The sequence below is a fragment of the Ixodes scapularis genome, unplaced genomic scaffold (genome assembly GCF_016920785.2).
Source record: "Ixodes scapularis isolate PalLabHiFi unplaced genomic scaffold, ASM1692078v2 PGA_scaffold10__122_contigs__length_95168666, whole genome shotgun sequence".
Taxonomy (NCBI): domain Eukaryota; kingdom Metazoa; phylum Arthropoda; class Arachnida; order Ixodida; family Ixodidae; genus Ixodes; species Ixodes scapularis.
The window spans coordinates 80,924,695-80,951,122 of NW_024609836.1; the positions used below are offsets into that span (position 1 = coordinate 80,924,695).

Here is a 26,428-nt window from a genome sequence, read left to right on the forward strand (position 1 = left end):
ACCAACCTTTATACACAAAAAAAGGAGTCTCGTAGACTAGACGCTGCTTTCGAGAAACCAACTAAAATGACTATGCCTTAGAAATCTCCCAATGATTTCACGGTGCGATTGACGATGAACTTCAAAGCCTAAAAAAAAAAAGAAACATACAAAACGTTTTTTACGTAAAAAAGACAACAGGAAACAACATTGCTTTAAAGGGTGCTCAAAATCAAAAAGAAAAAGATCCATATTTTTTGGAATAACGTTAACGACAATGGTGACCTTCAGGCTGACGTTTGTGACGTGATCATCTTGCCCCAATTTAAAAAAAATATATAACAATAATGTCCGGCTCGGCCAAAAAAAAAAATTTAGGGTTGAAGGCATTTTTGTTTTTACTTAGTAGTTGATCTCAAAGGCAGCTGTGATAGCGTCTTGCGGGGAAAGGTGGTTTCAAGTGGAACTCCGACTGCTCGCTTGGCAGATATCGTCTTCTTCGACGTCAATGTCGACTTGCTGGTGCTCTTGGAGCTCTGGAGAGGTGGGCAGTGTCGCCTCCGTGTCGGTCGACCTCAGCCCCGCATCGTCTTGGCAGTCGAGCAGTTCCACGGAGTCCTCTGCGTGCGCCGTCTTGGCGACTCCGGGAGACGGGGCCAGCAGCTGCTGCATAAAGCAACACGCAATATCATAGCTTCCTCGATACTCACAAGGCCTGGCAGTTCGACGACGGAGCCATAAAGTGTTCGGTCGCAGATTTAGAGCACGAGGATCTAGTAGCACACAGCATTAAAGAGCCATTTCTCGAGGAACCCGGACGTCGGCGCACAGCTTTTGCAGCGGCGAGGACCCAAAACACACTTGCTCGCTCGGGAGAAGTGTGTTTCCGCGTCTCGCCGCAGCGGGGCGCCAGTCACGTGGCTCTTCTAGGCTCTCCTCTAATCCGCTGTCTGCCGCTCCACCTCGTGGCGATCTGCCAGGCTTTGTCAGTATATAGGAGGCCATGGCAATATATACACCACCGCACTGTGCACAAAACAAGTCCGCGTCTGCCCACGCCAAGTGTGGGGGACTTCGCGCGCGCGGACGCCAGGTCCGGGAGAAGTGGATGCGTCTGCGCAAGCGCAGTGCCGACAGCAGCGCAACCGTAGAGACGTTAGGCCAGAGAGTAGAGTTTGGCGTATACTTGGTACAGTGCATCCGACAGCTAAAACGAATTTATACAATTAGACATTCTTGCAAGATATATGTTTCGTGACTCTTACGAGAACTTATGACCGTGCTCCAGACGTAGACGGAGTCGAAACAAGCTTAAACCCGCAATCGCACTGCTCGTACATCCGCCAAGAGGCACGGCACTCGCTGCAGACATGACAGAATGCGAAGCGCGAGTTCGTCTGCTTTTTGCGCAGGTGTTGCGATGATGTCAGAACAGCGAGCTCTTATTGGCTGATTGGACAAAATAGTAAGTATAGACCTAGAGGCATCTACATTGAGGTCTACCCACCATCCTTCCAATCGAAGCCAATCAGAACTAAGCGTCGTTCTAACGTCATTGTAACCCCTGCGCAAGAAGCAGACGACTTGCTCTTCGAATTATCTCCGGACACGCCTCGGCCATGTTGGAAGCACGTCTGCTTCATACATGTGTATGCCTCGAACATATATATGGCTGCAGAGAGTTTTTTGTATGACCGATGTCAGGATCACCGGGCAAGAAAAAAAACTTTCAGCCTTTCCACTCCGGTGAAAAAGGAAGACCAGCGGAGCTGTATAATGGAAAGTAACGGCCGGCCGCAAGTCGGTAAGCCAGAGTGGAAAGGCTGCCGCCATCTATGAGTGACGGCGGCTGTGCTGTTAGGCTTTGCTGAAGAAGAGGAGAACGACGAGGGTTTTTGGAGATATAGAATAAACATGGCGTCTAGACAGGAGGCTACCGAGAGCGCTCTGTGTTATTAACAGCCAACAACACATGGTGTCAGAAGTTCAAGGACCCAGGACCCGAGAGGAACGGTGAGCAATGGCAAACGCCAACTCATTCCAGTGCCAACCTCCCGCGGAATTTGATTTCGCCAGCCCCGATGAATGGCCTCATTGGAAGCGGCGATTCGAACGTTTCCGCGTCATCAGTGGACTATCGGAAAAGCCTGAGCCTGAGCAGGTCAACGGTCTTATCTACTTTATGGGCGACAAAGCAGACGATATCCTTCTCTCGTTGAACCTGCCTCCAGCAAAGATGGAGAAGTACGAAGAAGTCCTTTCAGCTTTCGAGCGACACTTCGTTGTCCGACGAAACGTCATCTACGAGAGAGCGAAGTTCCACAAAAGAAGTCAGCGGGAAGGCGAGGGCGTGGAAGAATTTATAACAGAACTTCATAGCCTCGCCAAGACTTGCGACTTCAGCGTCCTACACGAGGAGATGATTCGAGATCGCATTGTCGTCGGGGTCCTCAACCAAAAACTGTCGGAGAAAATGCAACTAGATCCGGAATTGACACTCGAGAAGGCTACAAATCTGGCTCGACAGTCAGAAGCTGTCAAGAAACAGCAAGTTGCTCTCCACAAGTCCCCAGAAGATAACGTTGACAGAATCTTCAGAAAAGATGCAAGTCAACAGGGAGGAAAGGAAAGAAATGGAGAAAAGAAAAGTTCTCAATCGAGTTTACCAACATCCGAGAAAGTCTGTTCAAGATGTGGCAATGAACGACATAAAACGAACAAGTGCCCTGCGATAAAAGCAACATGCAACAAATGCAGAAGACAGGGACACTACGCACGGGTTTGCAGAAGCTCTACCACCTTGAGAGAGGTAACAACGTCTGAGACGGCATTTCTTGGCACCGTGTTCACGTCAGAGGGACAGCGATGGATAGTCAAGGTTGACGTCCGAGAAGTCTCCATAACATTCAAAGTCGACACGGGGGCCGACGTCACCGTTATTCCTGAGATGTACAAAGAACTCTTCAAGGATGTCTCTCTACAGAATCCCAAGAAAGTCCTCAAGGGTCCAAGTAAGAAATCCTTGACAGTTCTTGGTGTCATGAACGAGACCCTTTACTACAGGGGCAAAACATTCATGACCGACATCTACATCGTAGAAGACCTGGAACAGCCACTTCTCTCAAGAGATGCAAGTGAACGATTAGGCATCGTACAGCGCCTTGATCAAGTTGGGGCCGTGCGAAGCTGCACAGTTGACCCAAAAAGAGAATACCCGAAGTTATTTTCTGGGTTGGGTCACGTCAAGATTCCGTACAAGATAAAACTGAGACCTGACGCTGTACCTTTCGCAATGATGACACCTCGAAGAGTAGCCATTCCTCTTCTCGGCAAGACCAAGACGAAGCTCGAAGAAATGGTAAAGATGGGAATAATCGAGCCAATCGAGGAGCCAACTGAATGGTGCTCTGGAATGGTGATCGTGAGAAAACCCAACGGAGAGGTCCGAATTTGCGTAGATCTAACGGACCTCAACAAGTTCGTCGAAAGGGAAGTTCACCCACTACCTGTAGGAGAACACGTTTTCGGGCAGCTCACCGGAGCACGCTATTTTTCAAAGATCGACGCCAATTCTGGGTTTTGGCAATTTGAGCTTGCTGAGGAGTCCCAAGCTCTAACGACTTTCATCACACCCTTCGGAAGGTTCAAATTCAAGAGACTACCGTTTGGAATATCATCGGCTCCAGAATTTTTCCAAAAGAAGATGTCGCAGTTTCTGAACGGTCTCGAAGGTGTTGTATGCAACATGGACGACGTTCTCATTTATGCCAGCTCGCAACAAGAGCATGATGACAGACTCCGTCTGGTTCTGGAACGTCTCCAGGCGAAAGGAATGACTTTGAATCCGGACAAGTGCGAATTTAACGTACAAAGAGTGAAGTTCCTGGGCCACATCATCGACCGCGAAGGAATTCGCCCAGACAGCGCCAAAATCGAGGCTATCGTTGACATGAAGCCTCCCTCAAGCGTTCATGAACTAAGAAGTTTTCTGGGCATGGTCAATTATTTGACAAAGTTCATACCGAACATGTCACATATCGCCTACCCACTCAATTCTCTTCTGAGCTCAAAGAACCAATGGGTTTGGGCTACGGAACAGCAGAGAAGCTTCGATCAGCTCAAGCACGCACTCACCACGAGTCCTGTACTGACGCTGTTCGACCCAAAAAAGAAGACAGTGATTTCAGCCGATGCTTCATCATATGGCTTGGGGGCTGTGCTTCGGCAGATTCAAAAAGACGGGTCCTACAAACCTGTGGCGTACGCTTCACGGACACTCACAGAGACGGAAAAAAGGTACGCACAGGTGGAGAAGGAAGGCCTAGCGGTAGTTTGGGCATGTGAAAGGTTTCAAGATTTCATCACGGGCCTTCACATTGAAATTGAAACCGACCACAAGCCGCTTGTGCCAATCTTCATGTCTAAAAATCTAGCTGACATCACACCTAGACTTCAAAGAATGAAGATGAGAATAATGAGATTCTCCTATGTGATGAAACACATTCCAGGAAAGTCTTTAATTGCGGCGGACACATTGTCCCGACAGCCTCTAAACGAAAATGGTGACAGAGATCTGGAGCAAGAGGTGGCTGCATATGTCAAGGGGGTGACAGCTGACCTTCCCGCGACAGAAAAGAGGCTACAAGAAATCAAAGATAAGCAGGCCAGGGACTCTACACGCAAACAGTTGGCATGGTACAGCGAAAAAGGATGGCCCATCCGAAAAGAAGTCCCTAACAGCTGCAAAGAGTATTGGCAACATCGATCAGAGATCGCCGTTCAAGATGGACTGCTCATGAGAGGATCAAGACTCATCATACCGCTGTCCATGCGTCCTGATATTCTGCTGAAGATCCACCAGGGTCATCAAGGAATCACCAAGTGCAGAGCTCGAGCCAAAGACTCTGTATGGTGGCCAGGACTTTCAACAGCCATCGAAAGTATGGTACGCAGATGTCCAGAATGCATCAAAGAAGCGTCGAACCGCCATGAACCTTTGATGCCATCCAACTTTCCAGAGCGTCCATGGCAGAAAGTAGCAATGGATCTGTTCTACCTGTCAGGAAAGAACTATCTTCTAGTAACTGACTATTACTCGAGATATCCAGAAATTGCTCTTTTGAATACTATGACATCAAACGGTGTAATAATACACCTAAAGTCAATTTTTGCAAGACATGGGACGCCTGAAGTTGTGTTCAGTGACAATGGACCACAGTTCCAGCGAATCATTGGAAGTGCATTTCAGCAGTTCGCCCAGGAATGGGGTTTTGAACACAGGACGTCCAGTCCAAGATATCCACAGAGCAATGGATTTGTTGAAGTTGCTGTTAGAATTATTAAGAGAAGCCTCAAGAAGACATCTGACAGCTACATCGCACTGCAATCCTACCGTGCAACACCATTGGGAAATGGATATAGTCCAGCCGAATTACTCATGGGTCGCAAGCTGAGAACGTCCCATCTGTTTCCTCTTCTTTGGAACCTAGGTTTGTGAATACCAAAGAACTCCAACGGTGGGAAAGAAAAAGAACAAATCAACAGAAGGCCAACTATGACAGACGACGGGGTGTAAGACAACGCAAACCATTGAGAAGAGGAGATGTGGTCTGGATTACCGATCAGCGAAAAAGAGGAACAGTACAATCTGCAACGGAGTACCCAAGGTCATACTTAGTGGACACCTATTCAGATACTCTTCGCCGTAACAGCTTTCATCTTACACCGATGCCTGGGAGTGAAGACACCGATAAAAGTGCAACACCAGACATCGGATCGACTGCTCTTACACCGGTGCCTGAAAGTGAAGACACCGATAAAAGTGCAGCACCAGACATCGGATCGACTGAGTACACGACACGAAGTGGAAGAGTTGTAAAACCTGTAAATAGACTTCAGTTTTAAAGGGGGGAGATGTGCTGTTAGGCTTTGCTGAAGAAGAGGAGAACGACGAGGGTTTTTGGAGATATAGAATAAACATGGCGTCTAGACAGGAGGCTACCGAGAGCGCTCTGTGTCATTAACAGTCAACAACACACCGGCAACCAGATACGTGGCTTGCCGCCGTCTCTCATAGATGGCGGTAGGTGTCCAGAGTTCGGTGTCATTTCTTTGCGGGGGACACGATCCTGGGGAAGCTAGCCCTCAACAGCTCCGCCGTAAAAACACGCCTCAGACGGTGTTTGTAAACCCTTTTTTGTACGATGCGTCACTTGCAGTGTGACCGCAGCTTTAAAAAGATTACACAACAAAGACTACTAAGAACTTCGCCTTGGGAACTTTTGAATGTTTACAAGTATGCAGTGAAGCGCAAAGAAACAAGAAAGAAGGAGCACATGCAAAGGTGCCACTCACAACTACATTTGAAAAGTGCAGGAAAGACTGATACATATCTCGTCCCCTCCAGCGCGTCCATCAACTAGGCCGATTCCGTTCACCTTCTAGCCAAGTTACATGTTCTTCTACGGTACATTTTAAACGTTTCTCGGCACTACCAAAATTCTCTAGATAGGATTGCAATAAATACGCAGGGAGTTTTGTTAAACAAGCTGTACATATTAAAGAGAAGTGCTCGTACCCCCCTAATGTTAGAACTATATTTAAGACAGTAATGATAGTACACCAAGACCGACCTACTGATTTTTTTTTTGTAATTAACACTAAAATAGAGTCGAAGACAATGGTAAATGTGCCACGTTCAGACTGAGCCAGATTCTCAGTTTGGGCAATAAATTCCGGGCTGTCATTTATAAACTGTAAGAAATTTAAAGAAAAAAAAAAAAAAAGATGGCAACGGATTTGACACAACAGAAAAAATATGTGTCTTGTCCCATCTTCGTTCTTTCTCTCCTTTCTTTCTGTTAACGGCACCGCGGCAACTTCCCTATCCGCGTTATTTAGCATAGCGATGTACAAGTAAACTGCTGACGATGGAACCTTCGTTTCCTCCTGCGGAGCGGCATGAACCGCCAACTACGCGTTGCCAGAAAAAAAAAGAGAAATGTTTGTGCTTAAGACAGTGGGAACTTAGTCAGCCCCAATAGCCGTCTGGTGGTTCAGCCGTAGACACAGGAGTTATCCAGTACAGTAGGCCTTTACCGTGCATCACGCAGCAGTGATTTCACGAACACACGCCGGTACGGTGCTAATTCATGTCGACACGGGCACGGGGTGGAAATTTATCTATTCTTGACGGCGAGACCATGCAGGTGGAACGGGGGGACCGGGACGTCGCCGCCTGCAGCGATTCGCCAGCCCCGCACCGCTGACGAATGGCAGCAGGCGGCGATCAATGTCCCTCATTCCCGCTTGTTCTCGCCGAGTATAGAGTAGGGACCCCAGGGTTCCGGGATTCTGCAGCGCGAGCTTTTGCTCCAGGTGCTCCGAGCTGTGGTGGGCTTATACCACGTTGCCCGGAACGCGTCTTCGAGTGGTGTGTCTAAAGTAGACCTATCCCGCCCATACATCACAAGTGGTCCCGGAGGGCAACGACCGACGTCAAAAGAGCAAAAGTATCACGCTGTAGGAATGTCGCGATCCTGGCGGTTGGTGCTAGAAGTCCTGGCGGAGAAAGTACGAGCGAATGAGAAGAGTCTCTGTCGTCGCAGTGTCCCAACTCCCGGCTACCTAAGCTCCCGCGGATTGTCTGGCTGGAGAATGACCTGCGGCAGAACAGGCGCCTGCCACATCGACCACCACTGCTGTCCCGCCGCCAAAGTCGCGGCCGGCGACTGCGTGACACTTCTGTGACGTCATGAGGCGGAAATCGGAGGATCACTTTTTAGTACGCGGTATACACACCAGTTGGAGACGCGTTGGTATTTGTATTCTTTGTTCAACTCTGTCGAGTTAGGTCACCACGGGAGCAGGCCGGAACCCATAAGTTTCTGATGTCTAAGACTAAATTACTAATAGACACATACATGCATACATTGTATGTAGGTATTCGAGGCACCATGCATACTAACACACTCAGCCACCGGTCAACATCCTCACCTGTTGTGGGGCTTGCGCGGGCTTGGGCAGCAGGGGTCTGGGGCCCGAGCGCTGAACCCGCGAGGGCCGAAGCTGTGCGGGGAATGCACACTGCGCCAGGATAGCCTCCGTCTTCGACAGGTCCGGACCTTCGGCAGGAGTCTGCTCTGAGGGTTCGCACTTGGGGCAGCCGTTGCTTCCCAGGCCGAAGTAGTAGCAGGAATTGCACTTCTGCAACGGGACCACGGTGTCAAGGTACTCTTTAGGTGGTATACGGCACAGAGCACCTCGAAGGCTGAGACGCAATCGACCATATATCATCCTAATAACGCGCGCCCTACGGGCCGCTGCCGACAGCGTCCTCCACCGGCCAATCGACGCAACTGTAGTGAAAACAGAAAAGTAACTCGTTGCCACGGCACCTGGGCGCTCTCCGTTCTGCTCAGCGTCTGCGACGAGCACAGAGCAAGCAGAATCTTTTCGTTTTAACTCCCATATGGAACTGTTCTTGCGGCCCCTAGTGCATAAAACTTCTAAAAAAAGTATAGGATTATTGCGCAGTTGTGTCTAAGCAACACGGGTAGCTCAAGTGCCAAGTTCTAAGAAACGCGATGCAAAGAAACGACTTTAAAAGTCAGCATGTCTCCCACAGATACGCATGGAAGACCCTAGTCCGCGACAGGCTACCAAAGGCCGCTGATCAGAGTCACCTGGTGGTGCCAGGCGAAGAGCGGACTTCATCTCGGAACTGCGAGGCGCGTGGTGTTCACATTAAAATAGTAGGTGTCTTGTACACCATGAACAGGACACCGCCATCCCGTGATCAACAGCTTTGGCCAAACACCTTTCCCAACGGCGGCATATGCCAGGATCTGATGACCATTTTCAGCAGTAACGCGAAGCACGGGCACACTTGATCAAGGCAGGTCTAACATGGTTGGCACTACACTATGTATAACTGAACCTTCTTGGTTAGGTCACGCGAGCCACCGTACTTCGCGAGGGACGTTTCGAACAGCTCTGGAGAGCTGGACACAAGCTCGGTGGCGTCACCTCAGTGTCTCCCAAAACGTTCGGCGCGCTCAAGCTGTTACTGCTTTGCTTCTATTACGCGATTAAAAATTATTTTTCTCTCGTTGGACGCGCTGTCTGCTTGCTTTTCTTTTCGGATTTTACACTGCTGATACCGCAACTTTTGGGGACCTTTTTAAATGACGGACATATGTCAGCGGGCCCATGCACGGTCACGAGAGAAAGAGATGCTGACACCGAAGACAGTTTGAAGACGATTACAGACATAATACTGGGTCGACGTTTCTTCCACAGAACCGTAGCTCTCAAGTTTTGAACAGCGTCCCTGGCGAGCAACATCAGATATTCCTAGGTCGCGTTTTCGCTGTGCGTAGCGTTGCATCCTTTCAAAAGCTCTGTCAGTGCGCATGAACCATGAGCAGACGCTGAGGAACGACGCTCACAGACGCTAGGTTACGCCTGTGGAAGGTGCATAATGGGACGCTGGGACGCCACTTCACGTCAGCATTAAATGGTCACGCTTCGCGGACGCCAGCGAAGGAACCTCTTTTGTGGTCGCGACTCGTGAGCGCTACAGAGCCCCCTGGCCGAAAGCAACAAGCCTATTTCCAGATTTTTTTTTCAGTTGCCTGCTAATACATTATAAAAAAAAAAGTCTGCAGACACTGTAGTAGGGCTGTTTCTTCCCTGTACGACGGACCTGTCACACCGGTCACACAAGAAGAGACTATACGTTCGAAGTTTACACATGTTAGACTTGTAGGGTACTCATTAGAAGGAATCAAATTGTTTGTAATTGATTAGGTTTTGGGATATCTCTGTAATCATTTGATCGCTTTTATCAGGAGGTCATCGCAAGAGTAATTGGATTCGTTTTTGAGGCACTAAAATTACTTAAAACCGTTATAATTTTCCCCTCCGATTTCTTACGGTGCCCTTTGTTTGGGCAAGTTTCCTATACCAAAGAATCCTCGAACCAAGTTTTCGACAAGTGGAACGTTTATCGAAGTTGGTGAATTAAGGGGATAAGTAATTCATAATTAGCCGATTCTATTCCAATAAGGAACAATACGAAATATCCGTTTTCAAGCCGGCAGAAAAATGTGTCGTTTTGAAAATCCGATATAACCGAAAAAAGTAAAGGTTAATTTTTTCAGGTAACAGCCAACTATTCTTCTCAAGTGATCGAGTAACTTAAATGAATACTTTTTAATTGTAATTTTATTCGATTCTTTTCTTTCAGTAACGTGTACAAGACTGCATATATATCGAGCTATAGCTTGCTTCGAAGGTGCTCGAGGCGAATCCGCAAACCATTCTGTCATTATGGATGCACGGATGTTGGAGGGAGGTCACTCGCTATACCCTTTGTAACGGGCGGTAGCTTGCGCCACCTAGCACAATTCTAAAAAGACAAACATACGATTCCTCCCGCCCTTCAAAGCCAATTTTCTTCCCCTATCTATCACCAGGCAATGAGGGATATCTGCATCATGTCTGCAACGAGCTGTTCTTAAGCATGTTTGTGCGTTTCGTTCGGAGAGCTGCGGGAGGTGTACCTTGCAGTGTGCCCCGGCGAAAAGGTTGCAGCGCATGCACTTGGAGCAGTGGTTGGTCGGTCCGTGGAAGAGCGTGTCGGCGCACCAGGAGAACTCGGCCGGCGCGGCGCAGCGCGGGCACTTGATCGGACCCGGGATGCAGTCTCGCACCGTCACGGTCTCCGAGCAGCAGTTGAGGCGGACCTGCTGGCGTAGGTATGCCGCCAGGTCGCCCACCTGCAGGCCCGCGGGGGAACTCGTGTCGCTCATTTCGGTCACGCAATGAACGTGAAATAGACCCCCCCTTTCCCCAAAAGTCAGTCATCCGCCGTGCATGTTTGTCTGTTTGTTTATTGGTTCAACCCGGGAGGGTAAAGCAACTGCGAGCGGGCATTACGCCCATACCAAGGAGTCCACATTGCCTTTATGGTAGAAAAAGAAAAGAAAAATAATAAAACTCTAGAACCTGTACATAGATGAACGGGTAAGTTCCGGGGAAGGACACAAATTTAGTTAGATGCTCCGCAGGTGGGCCGTGACGCTCTTGGTAAATGTTCGTAGTGAGGCCAGTGCCAAACCCGACCAAACGAACTTATCAACAGGAAAGAAAACAATATTGTCTTTCTCGCTAACAAGTTTCTTTCGCTGAAATAAGTACAAGAGGCAGCCTCAATGTTAAGGTCCGTTCGCACTCTTGCAACCGAGTACGACCGAGAGAGACCAGGCCGGTTTTTAAGCATCTTGCGACTTCTTAGGAGCGGATGCGTTGCAGCGCGGAGCTGGTCCTAGGAGATCGCAAGAGGCTTAAAAACCAGTCTGGTCTCTCTCGGTCTTACTCGGTCGCAAGAGTGTGAACGGGCCTTTATTCTTGTTTTAACGGAATTAGGCTTAGGTGGATGTCGGCTCATCGAAAAAGCTCGTCTTTTCCCCTTGACTTTTGATTCGGGTAACGTCATGTTCTCAAACTTTCACATCCAGATTTTCCCAGAGTCAGCTTTCTACAAAGCGTATGCACAGCGCAAGTTCGTCTGCTTCTTTTGCAGGGGTTGTGGTGACGTCAGAACGAAGCCAAGCTCTGATTGGCTCTGTTCGAAGGATAGTGGGTAGATCTCAAAACAGCTTGCTGTGACGTCTACCCACTATCCTTCAATCGGAGCCAATCAGAGCTCGGCGTTCTGACGTCGCCAGAATCCCTTGCAAAAGAAGCAGACGAACTTGCGCTCCACATAGTTTACTTATGCGGGCCGAAACGCCGGGTTTCATTGTCTGGATCTAACCCGGTATATACCTTTTCATCCTCCTCCTCCTCATGGGCGCTACCATCTTGGAATCACGTGACGCGGCAGCCATTGTTGCTTCAACTTGCTGCTCCGCTCTCCCCTCCGCGCCTTGGCGGATGCGTTGTATTCGTGTTTTTCGTCGCGTTTCACCGCACTTTCTTGCCTTACTTCGGAAACTACTCGACGACGAAGACATCACGAGGGGTCAAAGATCCTTATGAAATTGAGTTTTGTTTATTAAAAGTGACGGAACATTCTCAGTAAGAAGTGCGTATATATTTATATCGCGCATTTAGGATCGGAAGGCGTCAAGAATACTCAGCGCAAGGAGTCTATCTGTATTTCCTGAAAGTATAATTCTTTGTATTCATAATATATCGAATACAGTTTCTTTTGATTATGTGAGGAAACTCGCGGAAAGGATAGACAACGAACGTTTATCTTGTATATTATCGGAGGCTAAAAGTAATGGTACGTTAACATCAGGCGATTTGTTTGTTCATAATATCACATATAGTTGTGTTTGAGGTTCTCAATCTTTTTTTGTGACGTAAACATTCAGTCGGTCGGTTTACCTATGAAGCTTAAAAAATATATATACCGTGCTCGCTCAGATTTCGACAGTCATTTAAGTGATTGATTGATTGATTATGTTTAGATAACCAGTCCAGTGCCATTTACTTAATTAATCTTAGCACAAAGGTTGAGCCTTCCCGCGTAAGAAACTACCACAGAAACTTAGCAGTAGCGAGTTTTAGAATAGCGTGCACAAAGAAATAACGTCGTTTCTATTTACAAATCCAAAACGCGGTTTGGGTTCGGCGCATGCAAAATAATGACGATACTTTTTTTTTCTTGTTTTGCGTACGCTATTTTAATTTTTTGCCTGTATCTGGAGTCCGTAATAATTGACGTCGAAAAAAAAAAAGAAAAAGAGCCGTCTGCATAACAATCACTTGTGTCCAGGATTGTCGATGGCGAATACAGCTTTACTTTTGGTGGCTGGCGACGCCGAAATTTACAGAGCGAATCTGTTCAAACAAATAAATATTTGTTCACACAGGTCAGTGAGGTAGTGCCTAGCGCAAGAATTCAGCCAAACTTTCCGAGGTATTTCTCCTCCTGCGCCCTTTAATTTTATTTGGCCAATTATACGGAAGGCAGATGCCAGATTTAATTTAACGGGACTGTCACTTATATCTTGAGTAAGCAAATGGTAATATAAAAATAATTTATTTCCTAAGGCCAATACCGCGAAATGCTGCTTATGAGTACTTTAGAAGGGTTGATAATTAAGAGATTTCCTACTCAACCTGTCAAAGCATAGTCGAGTACTGAGTTAAACAAAAAAGGCCGAGATGATACTACTTGGCTATATCAATTATCTGCGTCACCACACGATACGTTTTAAGGCTGCGAAGTTCACTAAATGTTCGGTGCCCCCAAAAACCAAACAGTGAGTAGTAAACTCGCGAGTTCATCTGTTCTGGCCGATTCAGCACATTGCTAATCAAGCTGTCTATATGCTTCTTTACATTCACGTGTTAGTCTCTTCATTAGTTTGTTTTTCTAGATACAGGTTGGGGGGGGGGGGGGGGGGGGGTCATCGGGCACGGGCACGGCCGCAGACGGTGGTAATCGTCCCTGTCCATCAGTCAGGCGTTTCGCAACCGACCATAATCAGATACACCAAAGGAGTTGGTCAAAAAGCCCGCAGTTTAGGCTAAAATAAAATACACCTCGTAGTCCTCAAAGTGGTTCAATACCACTGTTTCATTGGTTGTGTGCTACAAAGAAAATAACCGTATCACAAAATTAAGCAAAAACAACGTAAAACAGCAACACAGGCGAGTTCTCGTTGAAACCGAAACCAACCAAATTGAAGCAACCTAATGGCGCCGAGTGCGTCAGCGCCCTCTATCCGCCGGTGAGGCAAATACTACTCCAGCTCGACGCTCGCCCTCCCGCGGCGGAAACGGGAAGCGCTCTAGTGAGGGTCCCCCGATTCTCCTGCTCAGCGGGCATGGCGGAACTGCTCGCGATCATAGCTCGCGAAATGTCGTTTCCGAATGCAAACAACACTCTTCACTGTCCCAACGTAGTGCTGCAGCCGGTATGGAATTGTACCTCACTGGAGTGTTTTAGTATTGCGCATAGAAGCAAACGCAGGCGGTGTGCGTTTGCGTTAGAGTTGCGTGCCCCACGTTGTGCGTGCGCCTCATCGCCATGCGCCATCCAAGACCGCGATTTCGGGCTCCGCACATGCGCAGTGTGGAACGCGCAAAGCTAACGCAAACACACAGGGCTTGAGTTCGCTCGTACGCGCAATATTAAAACTCACTACTAGAGAGTTTTTGTAGATCGTTCCCATGACTCCGATAACGATACCCGATACTCCGCCACCGCCTCCCTTGCGCATGCATAGTATCGTTATCGGGGCTATCGGAGGTATCGGAACGATCTACTAAAACTCTCTACTGTTTCACCGACTTCCAACGCCAACCAAACCTGCTGCAGTGAGCAGACGAGCAAGCAGGTTGGCGTTCCTTCGAACTGGAAAGGCTGAGACTGGCAAAACGACGGCGAGCAAATACAAAAGTAAATAAATGTTATAAAAAAACTAGTAATTAAAAAAAAAGTTTTTTTTTTTTTTTTTAGCTTTTGGGCATTTGGCATATTGGTGGCGACTTAGGACGTTTCGCCGATTGTCAAAGGTCGCGACTTTGATAGCACAATATACTTTACCCACAATTAATGTAATTTTACATGGATTTCTAACATTAGCTACAATGTTTTCATTGATTTTAGACTATTTTTATTTTATTTGTAATTAAAATTCAGCAATTGGAACCAGTGATGATAATTAGAACAGTTTCCATTGTCATATTTCTTCGCGCGTTTAAAATTAGATCATAAGCGAAAAATTATATTAGAGCCTTGAAGAGTTACTTATTCAAACATGTGAATTTTAATATTATTATTATTAATGCAAATCGCGGCAATTTATGCCTCTAATTAACGCCAAGATCACGAGAATACTCTATTTAACCATAACAGTCTTTCCAGAAAGGTATAATTCTGTTTTCTTTTTAGCATATGAGAAACTCTGACATAGTTATCAAGATAGACAAACAGTTAAACGCTGGATGTAATATGAAGTCCCGGTACGCGTCACGCGTTGCTATAAAAAAACACACACACACACTTCAGCTGTCTGACTCAGATTCCGTCTTGGGTTGTTGCAGTGAGAGCAGCGTTTATTAGTTTATGCGTTTCGTGGACATATTGTAAAAATTGGAATTATTCTCTTATTCTTGTGCTGGGATAATTGTCATTATTTCTCATGACAATTATCTGCAGCGAGAACGCACAGATATCAGCACAGAGTTTTTCAACAACTACGAATATCAACCTAGATCGAATAGTATGTCACAAAATAAAGTTTCCGCGAACAACTTTTCTAAGTAAATAATTACGATGTGAGACGTATCTTGAGTCATGAAAGAATCCTAAATTAAGACCTCTGTCGAGAAATTAAATCCAAAATAGAGGTAAGTTTCGGTTTCGCTCCAGAATTAAAACGCGCATCCTTCCGTAATTAATACGCTAAACACAGTTCTTGTTTTCGGGTTAAAGAGGTGACCTACGCTCATAACACCCTAGCTTCCTCGTATTACCAGAAATAATCTATGTCGCTCAGTGAAGCCAGCACACTATACAGGCTCAACAGCGGCACGCATCTCTCACCCTCACTAAACCCGCCATCTTGAAAAATGAGTGGCGCCACCTATAGTTAGTTGGAGTCGCGACCGAGTCGCACACGAGACATGCCACGACGGAGAAGCAGGCCCACCTTGTAGACGGCCTGCATGAGGCAAGCATCCTCGCGAGCACGATCCAGCTCGATGCCCACTGAAGACAGGAAGTTGAGCGGGTTGTCGCAGGCGACGCACCCGCACCGACCGGGCTCGCAGTGCCTGCGCGCCCTCACGCACGGGCATCGCATCCCGCGGCAGTTGAAGCGGCAGGAGCAGATGGTCCCCGCGGTCACCACCGCGGCCTGCTGCACGAGCGTCGTGTCCGGTTCGTACCTGATGGTGCGGCGACGACCCGCCTGCTGCACCTTCCCGCCCGCTGCGTCTGAAAGGCGCCCGTTGGCTCAGGTGAATCCGGCAGTGCAACAAAATGCCGATTTCTGAACGAAACCACCTGAATCCGCGTGCGGAAAAGTAGATTAACTCTGCGTGAATTGAGCTCTATCATGCATGATTTTGCGTTTTTTTTTCAGTTTAAACATGTTTTGTGACTAATACGGTGCTCAGTAACTTCAATTTTCTACGTTTCTCGTTTTTGTGATTAATTATATGTGATCTTGTTTTGATACTGATTTCCTGAAGCTGCTGCAGAATGTACTGGGGCCATGAACTGGTCAAGCCGCGCAGCGCGGCTTTTTTTTTTCCTTGGCTCCACCCTTACATGTAGTAGAAATAAACTATTATTATTATTTGAAGGAGGGTCAGGAGGGAGCCGATCTTCGTGAAGAGCGGCCTCAAGTCGCTAAGTGTGGTGATCCAGAAGATTTGCCACATCGTTCGAGTCCTCGCCATCATCCTGAGACATGCTGTCGTGGCCCGAAGGAAGTATAGTCGGGACACGTCTTCCTCACGGTTTAAAAAGTTGGGTCTATTCCGATTAAAACCCCCTCCTAGTGATGGCGGCCTCCGACAGCGAGGCAACAAGTGGGTTTGGTGGTTAGACCATATGTTAAAGTGAAACAAAATATAGGCACAGCATGGAATCATGGAATTGCTCTGCTATGGATTCACCAGCATTACAAATCTCCAACTACCAGCAATATACCATTGAAGGCACAAGTGCGGAAACGTAACTCTAGAAATTGATATCTGAACGAGGCGCTTGGGCAGCAGGACACGTCCGAAAGTCACGTGACCCCCAGGACGACGCACGTCTTAATTAAGGGAACGCTCTCGCAGATCCTGCAACAAAGTGGACAGTTGAATGCTTCCAATCCTTTTCCTTCTAGGCGACATTAGGGCACTGTGTCTGGTCACGCATGTTAAGAATTCTCAAGTGTGCGCGATGTCGAACCTGTGGCCATTGGCAAAAAAAAAAAAGAGTCGCCATGTCATGTCGCACCTAGAGCGGTTGTACTGTACTGGCTAAATTATCTAAAGCGGAGACACCAGACGCCCATTGAGGCTGCAAAAACGTAAACACAAGTCTTCTTTTTTTAAATTATTATTATTGATTATGATTATTATTATCATGTCGCATCTTCTCCGACTGATGCTCGCCCCCGAAGTCGAGGGAATGGGTATGCGAGTAGAAACAAAGACAGCTATAATCAGGGGTAACTTTCCGTGGCAATACAGTTAAGACCCGTTCACATCGGTCCGTTTGACAGCGTTAAGACTGCTTGCGTCGAGCTGTTGCTATGGCGAACCTTACGACAAGCCAATGGGGAGGCGCTGTGCTGCCCGGTGCAACGCATCTGCGTGAACGAGCCTTTAAAGGTACGGACATACGTGCCCTCTCCCAGACTGAGCGAGAATCAAGCTGTGGGCTCTCTCTCTCTCTCTCTTTGGAAAGGCCACAGAATGTTGGCTCAGAGTTTAGCTTGCGTCTATCCGCAGTTCACCCCTAAGCTGAGACTAGAAGCTCCACCTTGTGTTAACACAAGGCGGAGCTTTCTATGTTCTACCCTTGTTAACACAAGTGTGAGCGCGCCGGCACGCGCCAACAACGCACTGCGGAAGCAAGCAAGCTCCCGCTGAGGGCGGAGCTTCTAGTCTCAGCTTAAAGACCGACGACCCCCCAGTTAGCGCTTTCCACTTTTCTCCCACTTCCTCCTCTCCCCCCTTCTACCCTGTCCACCGTTGCCTGTTTCCCCCTCCCCCATGGTGAGGAGGATCTTCTGCCTTGCAGAATCTCGGGTCTGGTCGTCGGCCTTTAAAGGGCTACTCCGCCGTTTTCTTCATAGTCCCCGATTGGCCTAAAAGCTTGCTAGACACACCAACAAACATCGCTGAACTAGTAACCCAAATATTTGGACAAAATAACTTTTTTCGTGCAGTTACAGAATTTACAATTTTGGACCTCATCGTGTTTTTCAAAGTGAAAAGCTCTACGGGCAACATTAAAAAAGTGACGTCATGGTTGGGTAGGAGTTCACTCTTTGGGCTGTAGACTTTGTTCACATCTGATTACAAACCGTTTCATGGTGTCAAATGAATGCTTTGGAAGGTCGCTCCAGCTCCCACGCAGCAGCACGATACAAATGCTCGGCATAGTTCATATTTAGACTGCCCGCTCGAACCGCAATCCAGCCCAACCGTGACGTCAGGGCAATGAAAAGCGCGGGTATATTCGAATCTTCGTTTTGGCGTCGTTTTCATTTGCCGATTTCACAATAACTATTCTGAATTTCGCGATACTAAATAACATACCGAAAAGAGTAACGGACGGCGATTTCGAATATATGGTTAGTTGGGGTTGCTCAAAATATCGCCGGAGTTCCTTTTTTAAGAATAAACGGAGTATTGGGGAGGAGGACAGACCGTTACGCCCCAAGCGGTTAACTTATCAACTACACGGATGGGGACAACAAACACAATGACGCAGCGCTCGGCCGACATAACCGAACGCGGCGTCAGCGTTCGACTGGAGTTCGTGTTCTCCGGCGAGGGGGAGGAGGGGCTCTTTTGTTTCCACGACGGCCTGCATGAACAATGCAGCATGCACGATCCCAGCTTAGCAAAAAAGCCGAAGTGGGTCAAGCTCGCATTCTCAGAAGATAGATCCGGCACTTAACGTCGCTTCGTCGATTGTTAGTATTTTTTACATTAAACTGTGCCCCGCGCTCTATTGTAGAAGATGACATGGCCATGCCCATAAGGCCTGTTGGCATGTGTACAGGCCTTGTGTTGAGTAAACACCGAGCGTGGGGAAAACAAACGGGTCAGAGCGCCCCCTATAGTTCGATCTCCTGCCCATATTGGGCAGGAGATCGAACTATAGGGGGCGCTCTGACCCGAGCTTCTGATGCCACTGCGCGCTCTCCTCTCGGTCAGTTTGTGCCCGCATACGCGTGGACCATGAGGCATATAGAGAAGCAGAAAGTGCGGTGAGTAGATTTCTTGTCGTTTCACAATATCACAAAACCGGAGGAAGACGACTGTTTAGGAATTCGAAGAATGCGAGGCATCGCACGAACCCAGATCCACGCCAGGAGATCTGGAAGGTTCCGATAGAGCCCTTTCATATCAGTTCCGTAAGGAGACGCTATTGCATACAACGGAGAAATGTGAGGACAAAAGATTTTCATCGTGTGACCGCTCCTTGCGGCGTACATGAAATTGTTCGTGTCCAACAGACCCCAAAAGCGCGCGCCATCTAATGCGGACAGAAAATGAGGGAGAGGAGGAGACGAGAGGACGCCGTGACGTCAGAACACCGAGCTCTGATTGGAATGATTAGGGGGTAGCCGCAAAGCTATAGCGGCCTTTGCCTCCCACTGCACTCGAACGCGTTACAACGCGGAACTCCGGCGTTCCCTTTAAACGCGTTCGAACAGTGCAGTGAAAACAAAAGCAGCTGAAAAACTTTCAGCCTTTCCACCCTGGTGAAGGAGGAAGACCAGCGAAGCTCTACGATGGTGGGAATGAGTGGAAAGGCTCGAAAGGTTGCCGTGATCTATGAGCGACGACGCAACCAGACAACCGGCAAACACTCTGGACAGCTACCGCCATCTATGAGCGACGGCGGCAACCAGAGTTTTGCGTCGACATTTCTTTGCGGACGGACACGATCCTGGGGAAACCAGCCCTTCACAGCTCCGCTGTAAAAATCGGTTACCAGAGATCGGTCGAAGACTCTTGGACACTCCCGTAAGAAAAGGCACAAAAAAGAAACCGTATAGATTCCAAAGTGAGTGCGCACTGACCCGTTCCCATCTCCGCCCCTCGCATGGCCGCCCGGGCCAAGGCGCCGTACGGGGGCAGCGGGTGCTGCAGCTTGGTGTCCTCGCTGGAGATGGGCCGTCGCATGAGATCCTGGAACCGCGGACTGTAGTCCCACAGTCTCCTCTTCACCCGGTCCACGTCCTCCGCGCTCAGCTGCACCTGAGCACGCATGGGCCAACGGGACTCACGCGACACCCTAGACTCGGAAAAGTCCTGCTGCGTATTCGCGTCTCACAGAGTCCAGCACCGAGTTGTGGCAGTCGTAAGACACGCCAGAAATAAGGAAAATATCGTAAACACAGAGGGAAAATGAACATAAACGCATTTTATACTTAGAATGGTAGAGTCAATTAGTAAAAACTTGGGGCTGGCCGAGTGATTGATTAACCTTCCGATTAATCGATTATAGCATTGATCGCGAGTTATTTTTTTTAGCTGGTTAATCCGTTGAACTTAAAACCGGCTGAACCAAACCCAAAGTAAAAACTTAGCGGGTTTTCTTGTTTTGTTTTTTACCCCAGTGATTTTCATCAATAGAGTGTTTTAGTACGTTGCTCCGATGACTCCGATAACGATACCCGATACTCCGCCACCGCCTTCGTGCATTTATCTTATCGTTATCGCCGGTATCGGAACAATCTACTGAAACTCTCTTTCTAAACGCACATTATAATATGTTCGTTGGCGGAAAACTTGAGAATAACAATACCAGCCTTATCCACAGATGAAAATGCACATTGCGGTGTTTGTCAGAGGAAAAAAAACATTACAGAAAACATGTGCTTTTGCCCTTTTTACGCTATTAACCCGGAAATTAACACGACCGATCAATCGATTAATTTAAAGAGTACCGATTAACCGGGTTAAAAGTTTTCATCGACGCCTAGCTTTAGCTAACAACGGAACATATGTTCCGCGGGCTATTATCTAGAACGTTGTACTGAATGTTTCAACGCGTGATACTAAAGCCTCTGTCATAGTTGATATTGCAAGCTATAAAAGGCACACGTATAAAGACACACGAGGCACGCGTATCTGCGAAGCGCTTCGAATATGCTCGTGACGTGTCCACAGATGGCTGTCATCAGGTCCACAGCGAACGTCATGTCTTCTGCACGATGTACGAGCAATGTGACAGCAGCCTTATAAAGACATGCGGGCCCAACCACACGGCGGTGCGGGGGGTTGGTCAAAGCGTGTTTCGAGGCCTGTCCACGCACAGAAGAGCACAGAAACAAAGATCATTCGACAGGGCACGAAGTCCCAAAATGAACCGCTGTATAGACCTTGTGGACGGGATAGTAATCCAGGTGCATGGCCAAGTTAGCCAGCATGGTCACACTGCTTGGCCTGTCCTCGTTCTTTCGCCGTCCCAGGAACATGACCGGCACAAACTCCATCTGCGCAGCCAGCACACGAAACTTTCAGTCAGAAAATGCTCACCGTCAGGGCTATTGCGTCTGTATACTGTCTGCTGTGTTCCATGGTCGCCGCCATGTTTGTTTATGCCGATGCGATTGACACGGTAGGGAGCTGGCTGCGCTTTTTGCGTAGGGTGCCTGCATGTCTGTCTGTCTCAGGGTGAAGACATCCATTGTTGCACTGAATGTGCCAGCGCGTGACGCTCTCGCGCACTCGCTGCATGACTTGGGCGGTAAAATGGCGTCTATGCATTAGCCAAAGCTACGCGCTCGAGCTGAGTGACACCGGATTGCGCGCACTTGAAAAGGCATGAAAAACAATTGAGCGGAAAAATGGCTGAGATGTCACCACTCAAGCAAAGGCTCGCGTGTGTATGAAGGCACTCTATTTTTGCGAAACTCCTTTTTTTTTTCTTTTTAAACCATTGCATATATCATAGTGCAAAAATGCATAGTCGCGAAGCTCCAAGAACAACAACACCGATGTCAAGCAAAAAGCAAATGTTTCGTTTCATGCGCAGCCCCACCCTTCGCAAGAGCCTGCGTTCGCGATTCTCGTTTCCCAGGGGGGGGGGGGGGGGGGGGGGGCTAGGATTTCGGGCATTGGACTAATATACTCTCTTTGAGATAAGTCCAACCGCAACCAACGCTACGATCCGATCCGATGTGGCCAAGCAGCGCCAAAAAAGTGCCACGTCACGCGCGCGTCGTCCTTGTGCGCTTTCGCCGGCCGAACAGATCGCGCACAGGAAAAAAAAAAATGTATACGATTACGGCGCATTTCCTCAATGTTCGTGACCGATTTCGCCACCGATAGCAAACGCACACTGGACGAGGATCGTCGCGTGAGGGGTGTAGCGTCGACTGCGCTCGGACTTGGTGTGAAATGGAGTATTTATGCGGCACTGCGTGGATTCAATATACGCCGACTCAACTCTGACTTCACGCCACAGCGGTGGCGCAACTGTGGGCAACTGCGCAAGCGCACAAGCTTCGCCTCACCTAAAACTGGTTTCTGCGCACGCGCAGTGCCCACTTACGGTGTGGGCAAACGCGGGCTTGTTTTATACAGCGTGTTGGTCTGTAGTTTTAAGAAACGCAGAGCGTCTGACGTTCACGCTTTTTTGAGATTCGTTTTATGGCGTTGTGGTTATCGACTTATGTCGTCATCTGATTGGCTGCAATCATCGACTTACGTCGTCATTCCATTGGATGTAGGCATCGACTTACGTCGTCATTCCATTGGATGTGGGCATCGACTTATGCCGTAAACTCATTGGCTGTGGTCATCGACTTACGTCGTCATCTCACTGGCTGTGGTTCTCGACTTACGTCCCGATTTCATTGGGTGTGATTATCGACTTGTGTCGTCACCTCATTGGCTCTAGGTATCGACTTATGTCGTCATCCCAATGGCTGGGGGTTATCGACTTATGTCGTCATCTCAATGGCTGGGGTTATCGACTGGTCATCGTCGCATTGGCTATAGTTATTGACTTACGTTGTTATCTCATTTGCCGTGGTTATCGACTTATGCCGTTATCTTACTGGCTGCGGGTATTCAATTATGTCCTCACCTGATAAACTGTGGAGCAATATAATAAGGTGCCCGACTCCTCCCCCTCTCACCCCCCCCCCCCCCCCCCCCCGTCCTGAGTTTCCTAGCTGTAAACCCGTTTATTAAATTCTTTTTTTTTTTTTTTTGGGGGGGGGGGGGGGGGCGGAGGTACAGGCCTTTTCTTCTAGTTGGTATTGTTCATAAGCGTCGGAACGCCGAATTGTAGTCCTCACCTGCAGGGTTACGTGGTCTTTCTCGCAACGAAGTGCGAACACCGCCTGGAATGGGACAATGACGCAGGTCGAGCGCGACCCACAGTCGTCCGGCACCGAAGATTTCTCGAACTCGTACATGAACCGCCTGCGGAGGACATCGAGGAACCATATCTTCTTATATTAACCCCGATCTCGCGTGAAAGCATTGCTCGCTCATTCCATGGCTGTAAAAGACGCCAGCTAAAAGCTACGTAGGAGCACTTAATCATCCCTAGTTCTCTTGCGATGACCCGCAGTGTGACCCCCGACTCTTGGAACGAGCCGTCAAAGCAGAAATCACCGAAATAAGAGAAGTTGAAACCGGATACAATAGACATTTCCCGAAATATATGGCGCCCCATGATACGGTGCATGAAAGATCACCCCAGAAAGAGAAGACGAAGTTTATGTCGGTTTGTGAAACCAAAACTATGGTGGCTGAGGAAAAGTGACGGGCGCGGTATGCGCTCAATGATAACAAAGGGGGCGCGATACGCGATGAAAATCTTGAGAGCCTAGATTGTAGAGAGGGACCCTCTCAAATCACGGGGTACGTTTGCAATTCAATGGCGGACGCCACCGGTGAAGATTGGTCGCAAGTGCGCATGCGTCGCGTTTCCGCGCGGCGAGGAGGAAAGCAGGCGGAAAGGCTGAAACGCTCGCAGACGACCAACGCGTTCGTCACTTCCTCGCAGCTCGTATTGCAAACGCGGTCCATACACCACGTGACTCCCATCGTGCAGCTGGAAACTCTCTGTAATGTAAGATCTCTCAAAAGTTTTGGGGCCGCTGAGTCTGACTCGCCTGCTGGCTGCAGTGACCCTAGCGGTCCCCAAAGATTTCTTCGCGGAATTTTTATCGCGGGGTTCGGGCGCACGACCCATTTAATGCGCAAAACGTGCCCACTTTTATGTAATTGCAGAAACCTGAGTCAAAATATAAAGAAGCTAGGTGATCTTTCAACACACACGCGGCAGGCAGCGCGTGTGTTGCGATGAAAATTTTCGGTCCACGGTCGGCCATCTTTTCGTAGAGTTATATCATTTCTATAGTCACACCGCGATACTATCTAGAGGGCGGTAGCGAGCAATCTACCGCCCGTTAGATAGGATACAGGTTTTCCACCCACAGCTGGAGGGTTGCGGAGCAACTTCGTGGAAACCCTGAGAACAAATAAACATTTTTCATCGAACGTATCCCTGCCCGCCGGGGTAGTCACAAAACACCGAATGCTTACCGATGGTAAGTTCCTGTCCTTTCGCGATCGGGGCGATTTGAACAGCGCGCCGCACAACATGACGGCAAAGTCGATCGTCCTCCGTCGCATCCACCGAGTTTTAAGGATCTGCTTCGTCGAGCGACTTCGATCAAGCACGCAATGTCACCCACGGTATACTAGAGCTAGGGCCATTTTTGTGGCAGCCTGCCCCCACAGCGCTGTGCGCCATATTACTATGATGGCTAGAGATAAAATAACTCCCTACCAAAAAGATGACCGACCGTGGCCACATTCCCGCGCATACGCGGAGCTGGGAAAACGCGACCCAGCAAATAGTCATAGATCAGTGGAGCAGCCCTTCACTCCCTTCCGTCACACTGTTTTGATATGATGGCTGGAAGGGGATTCCAGCCATCATACCAGAACAGTGTGAAATAAGCTTGGTTTGGTTTCTTTTTTTGTTTGTGCCTGTTTGGAACTCTTGCGGTGACGAGAGAATGAATCGTGCCGCTTCTTGAATACACGCAGCTAGGGACACAAACTGTTTTACGCGAACAGAACCTTCAGGCAATGGGCTTACTTCTTGCTGAAGACAACCTTGAACTTCCATCCTACTTTTGAAGGCTGGTCTCCCTCAACCTAAACAAAGAGATGCAAGAAGCTTCACAATCAATTCCTTCCGAGATCCTCTTCAATCACTATTGTGACTATTTCAATCGCATCAATCAACGGCTTTCCCTGCTGAGGGCTAATGGTACCGCGGCAGACGCGGTGCAAGCCTTCAAACTTTCTAGTCATAGTCAGCTGGTCTGTCGTGTCTCCCTCGACACTCATTAAATCACAAACGTCTCGTTGCGGACTAGACGTTCGGAAGACTTACCGCTATTTAAAACCGGAGACAAAATTATTTCTTCGGATTGCAGACGCATATTGCTAACGACGGTGTCGAGTAATATAAGGGAACACACCTATATTCCCAAAGGTAGTTCTACCTACTTGTCGAAACATCATATGGACCCTTTTCAAACGCAAGTGCCACTCAGTGGCTGTGGCAGGAACTGCAATTCATCATCGAATCACGTGAACCTTATTACGACCCTAGATTTCCCTTTTCTTTTTCTGGGCAGCAGGTGATCAAGACTAAAAGGTCACCAGAACTCGTTTTCAGTTTATGCGTTACATTCATGGCAGGCGAACTTTTCGCAGCGCTTATTACAGAGGCGAAAAATGCCTCGTCACTGGGCCGTGGACGTATACGCACGGCGTTTGATATTTCGCAGAAGACTGCTATGATGGGAATGCTCGGGACATGTCCCACTACCGGTGTTAGCGGTAATGCGTTATAAGTAACATCGTTACCGGTAACGGATCACTTATTTTCGTAATGTAAGTGAAGTAGTCGTTACTGTTTCAAAACTAACAGTTTCAAAACAATGGGTTACGTTACCCATTTCGAGTGTCGGGTTACGTAGCTACGTTTCGCCTTACATCTTCTTAAAACTTAAAAAAAAATGGCACGCAATTTTTTTTTTTCTAGGCGCCAAGTTATACGAGCTTTTCCAGTCGTCCCACATAGCATTAAACTTTTGCCAAATTTTATAGGTACAGCCTGACGTTTTATGCCAAAACAGTAAAACGTTTTAATTCGTAAATAAAAAAACACCGTGCGTTACTTCTTGTCGGTAGCGCGTTCCTTTTATTTTGAGGTAACGTATGTAGGTAACGCGATTCTTTTATTTTCAAGTAACGAGTAACATAGTTTGTTTCTTTTTTTTTTTTCGGCAACGCTTACTACACTGGCCACAACCCCTTGGACAAAGGAGGCAGAAGTCGACAACTGGAATGGTTTATAATTTGCAGTCCGAAGCATCAGTTCCGCTTACCGTGAAGCATCCGATCTTCAGAGATTGCATGGGGACGTTCAAGGCTGAATTGGGCCGCACGTCTGCGAGGAATTCAAACGGCATATACTCAGGTTCCCTCTGCGTCTATTCTTTTACACACGATGGCCGAATACTAAAAAGGAAAATTTCAGAAAACCAAAAAGGGCACAGGTGAAATATTACTATGAGTCATTAAATACCGCGACAAGGACCGATCGGTGTTGTGAAAAACACCCATAATTTTTATCGTCAATTGTTGAAGCATCACTTGGGAGCTTTAACGAAACTAACTAAACATACCGCAAATT

General features: G+C 48.1%; 1 protein-coding gene across 1 annotated transcript; it reads right to left on the reverse strand.

The window, feature by feature from the left end:
* Window positions 1–338: 338 nt before the first annotated feature.
* On the reverse strand, window positions 339–26,204 carry LOC8041149. Its single transcript, XM_029982507.4, has 9 exons — window positions 26,121–26,204; window positions 24,818–24,876; window positions 22,998–23,124; window positions 21,072–21,185; window positions 19,767–19,944; window positions 15,657–15,943; window positions 10,545–10,760; window positions 7,975–8,184; window positions 339–645 (listed from the first exon to the last, which is right to left on the reverse strand). The coding sequence occupies exons 1-9, from the start codon at window positions 26,202–26,204 to the stop codon at window positions 436–438; spliced, it is 1,485 nt and encodes a 494-aa protein (XP_029838367.3). The 3' UTR covers window positions 339–435.
* Window positions 26,205–26,428: the final 224 nt, after the last annotated feature.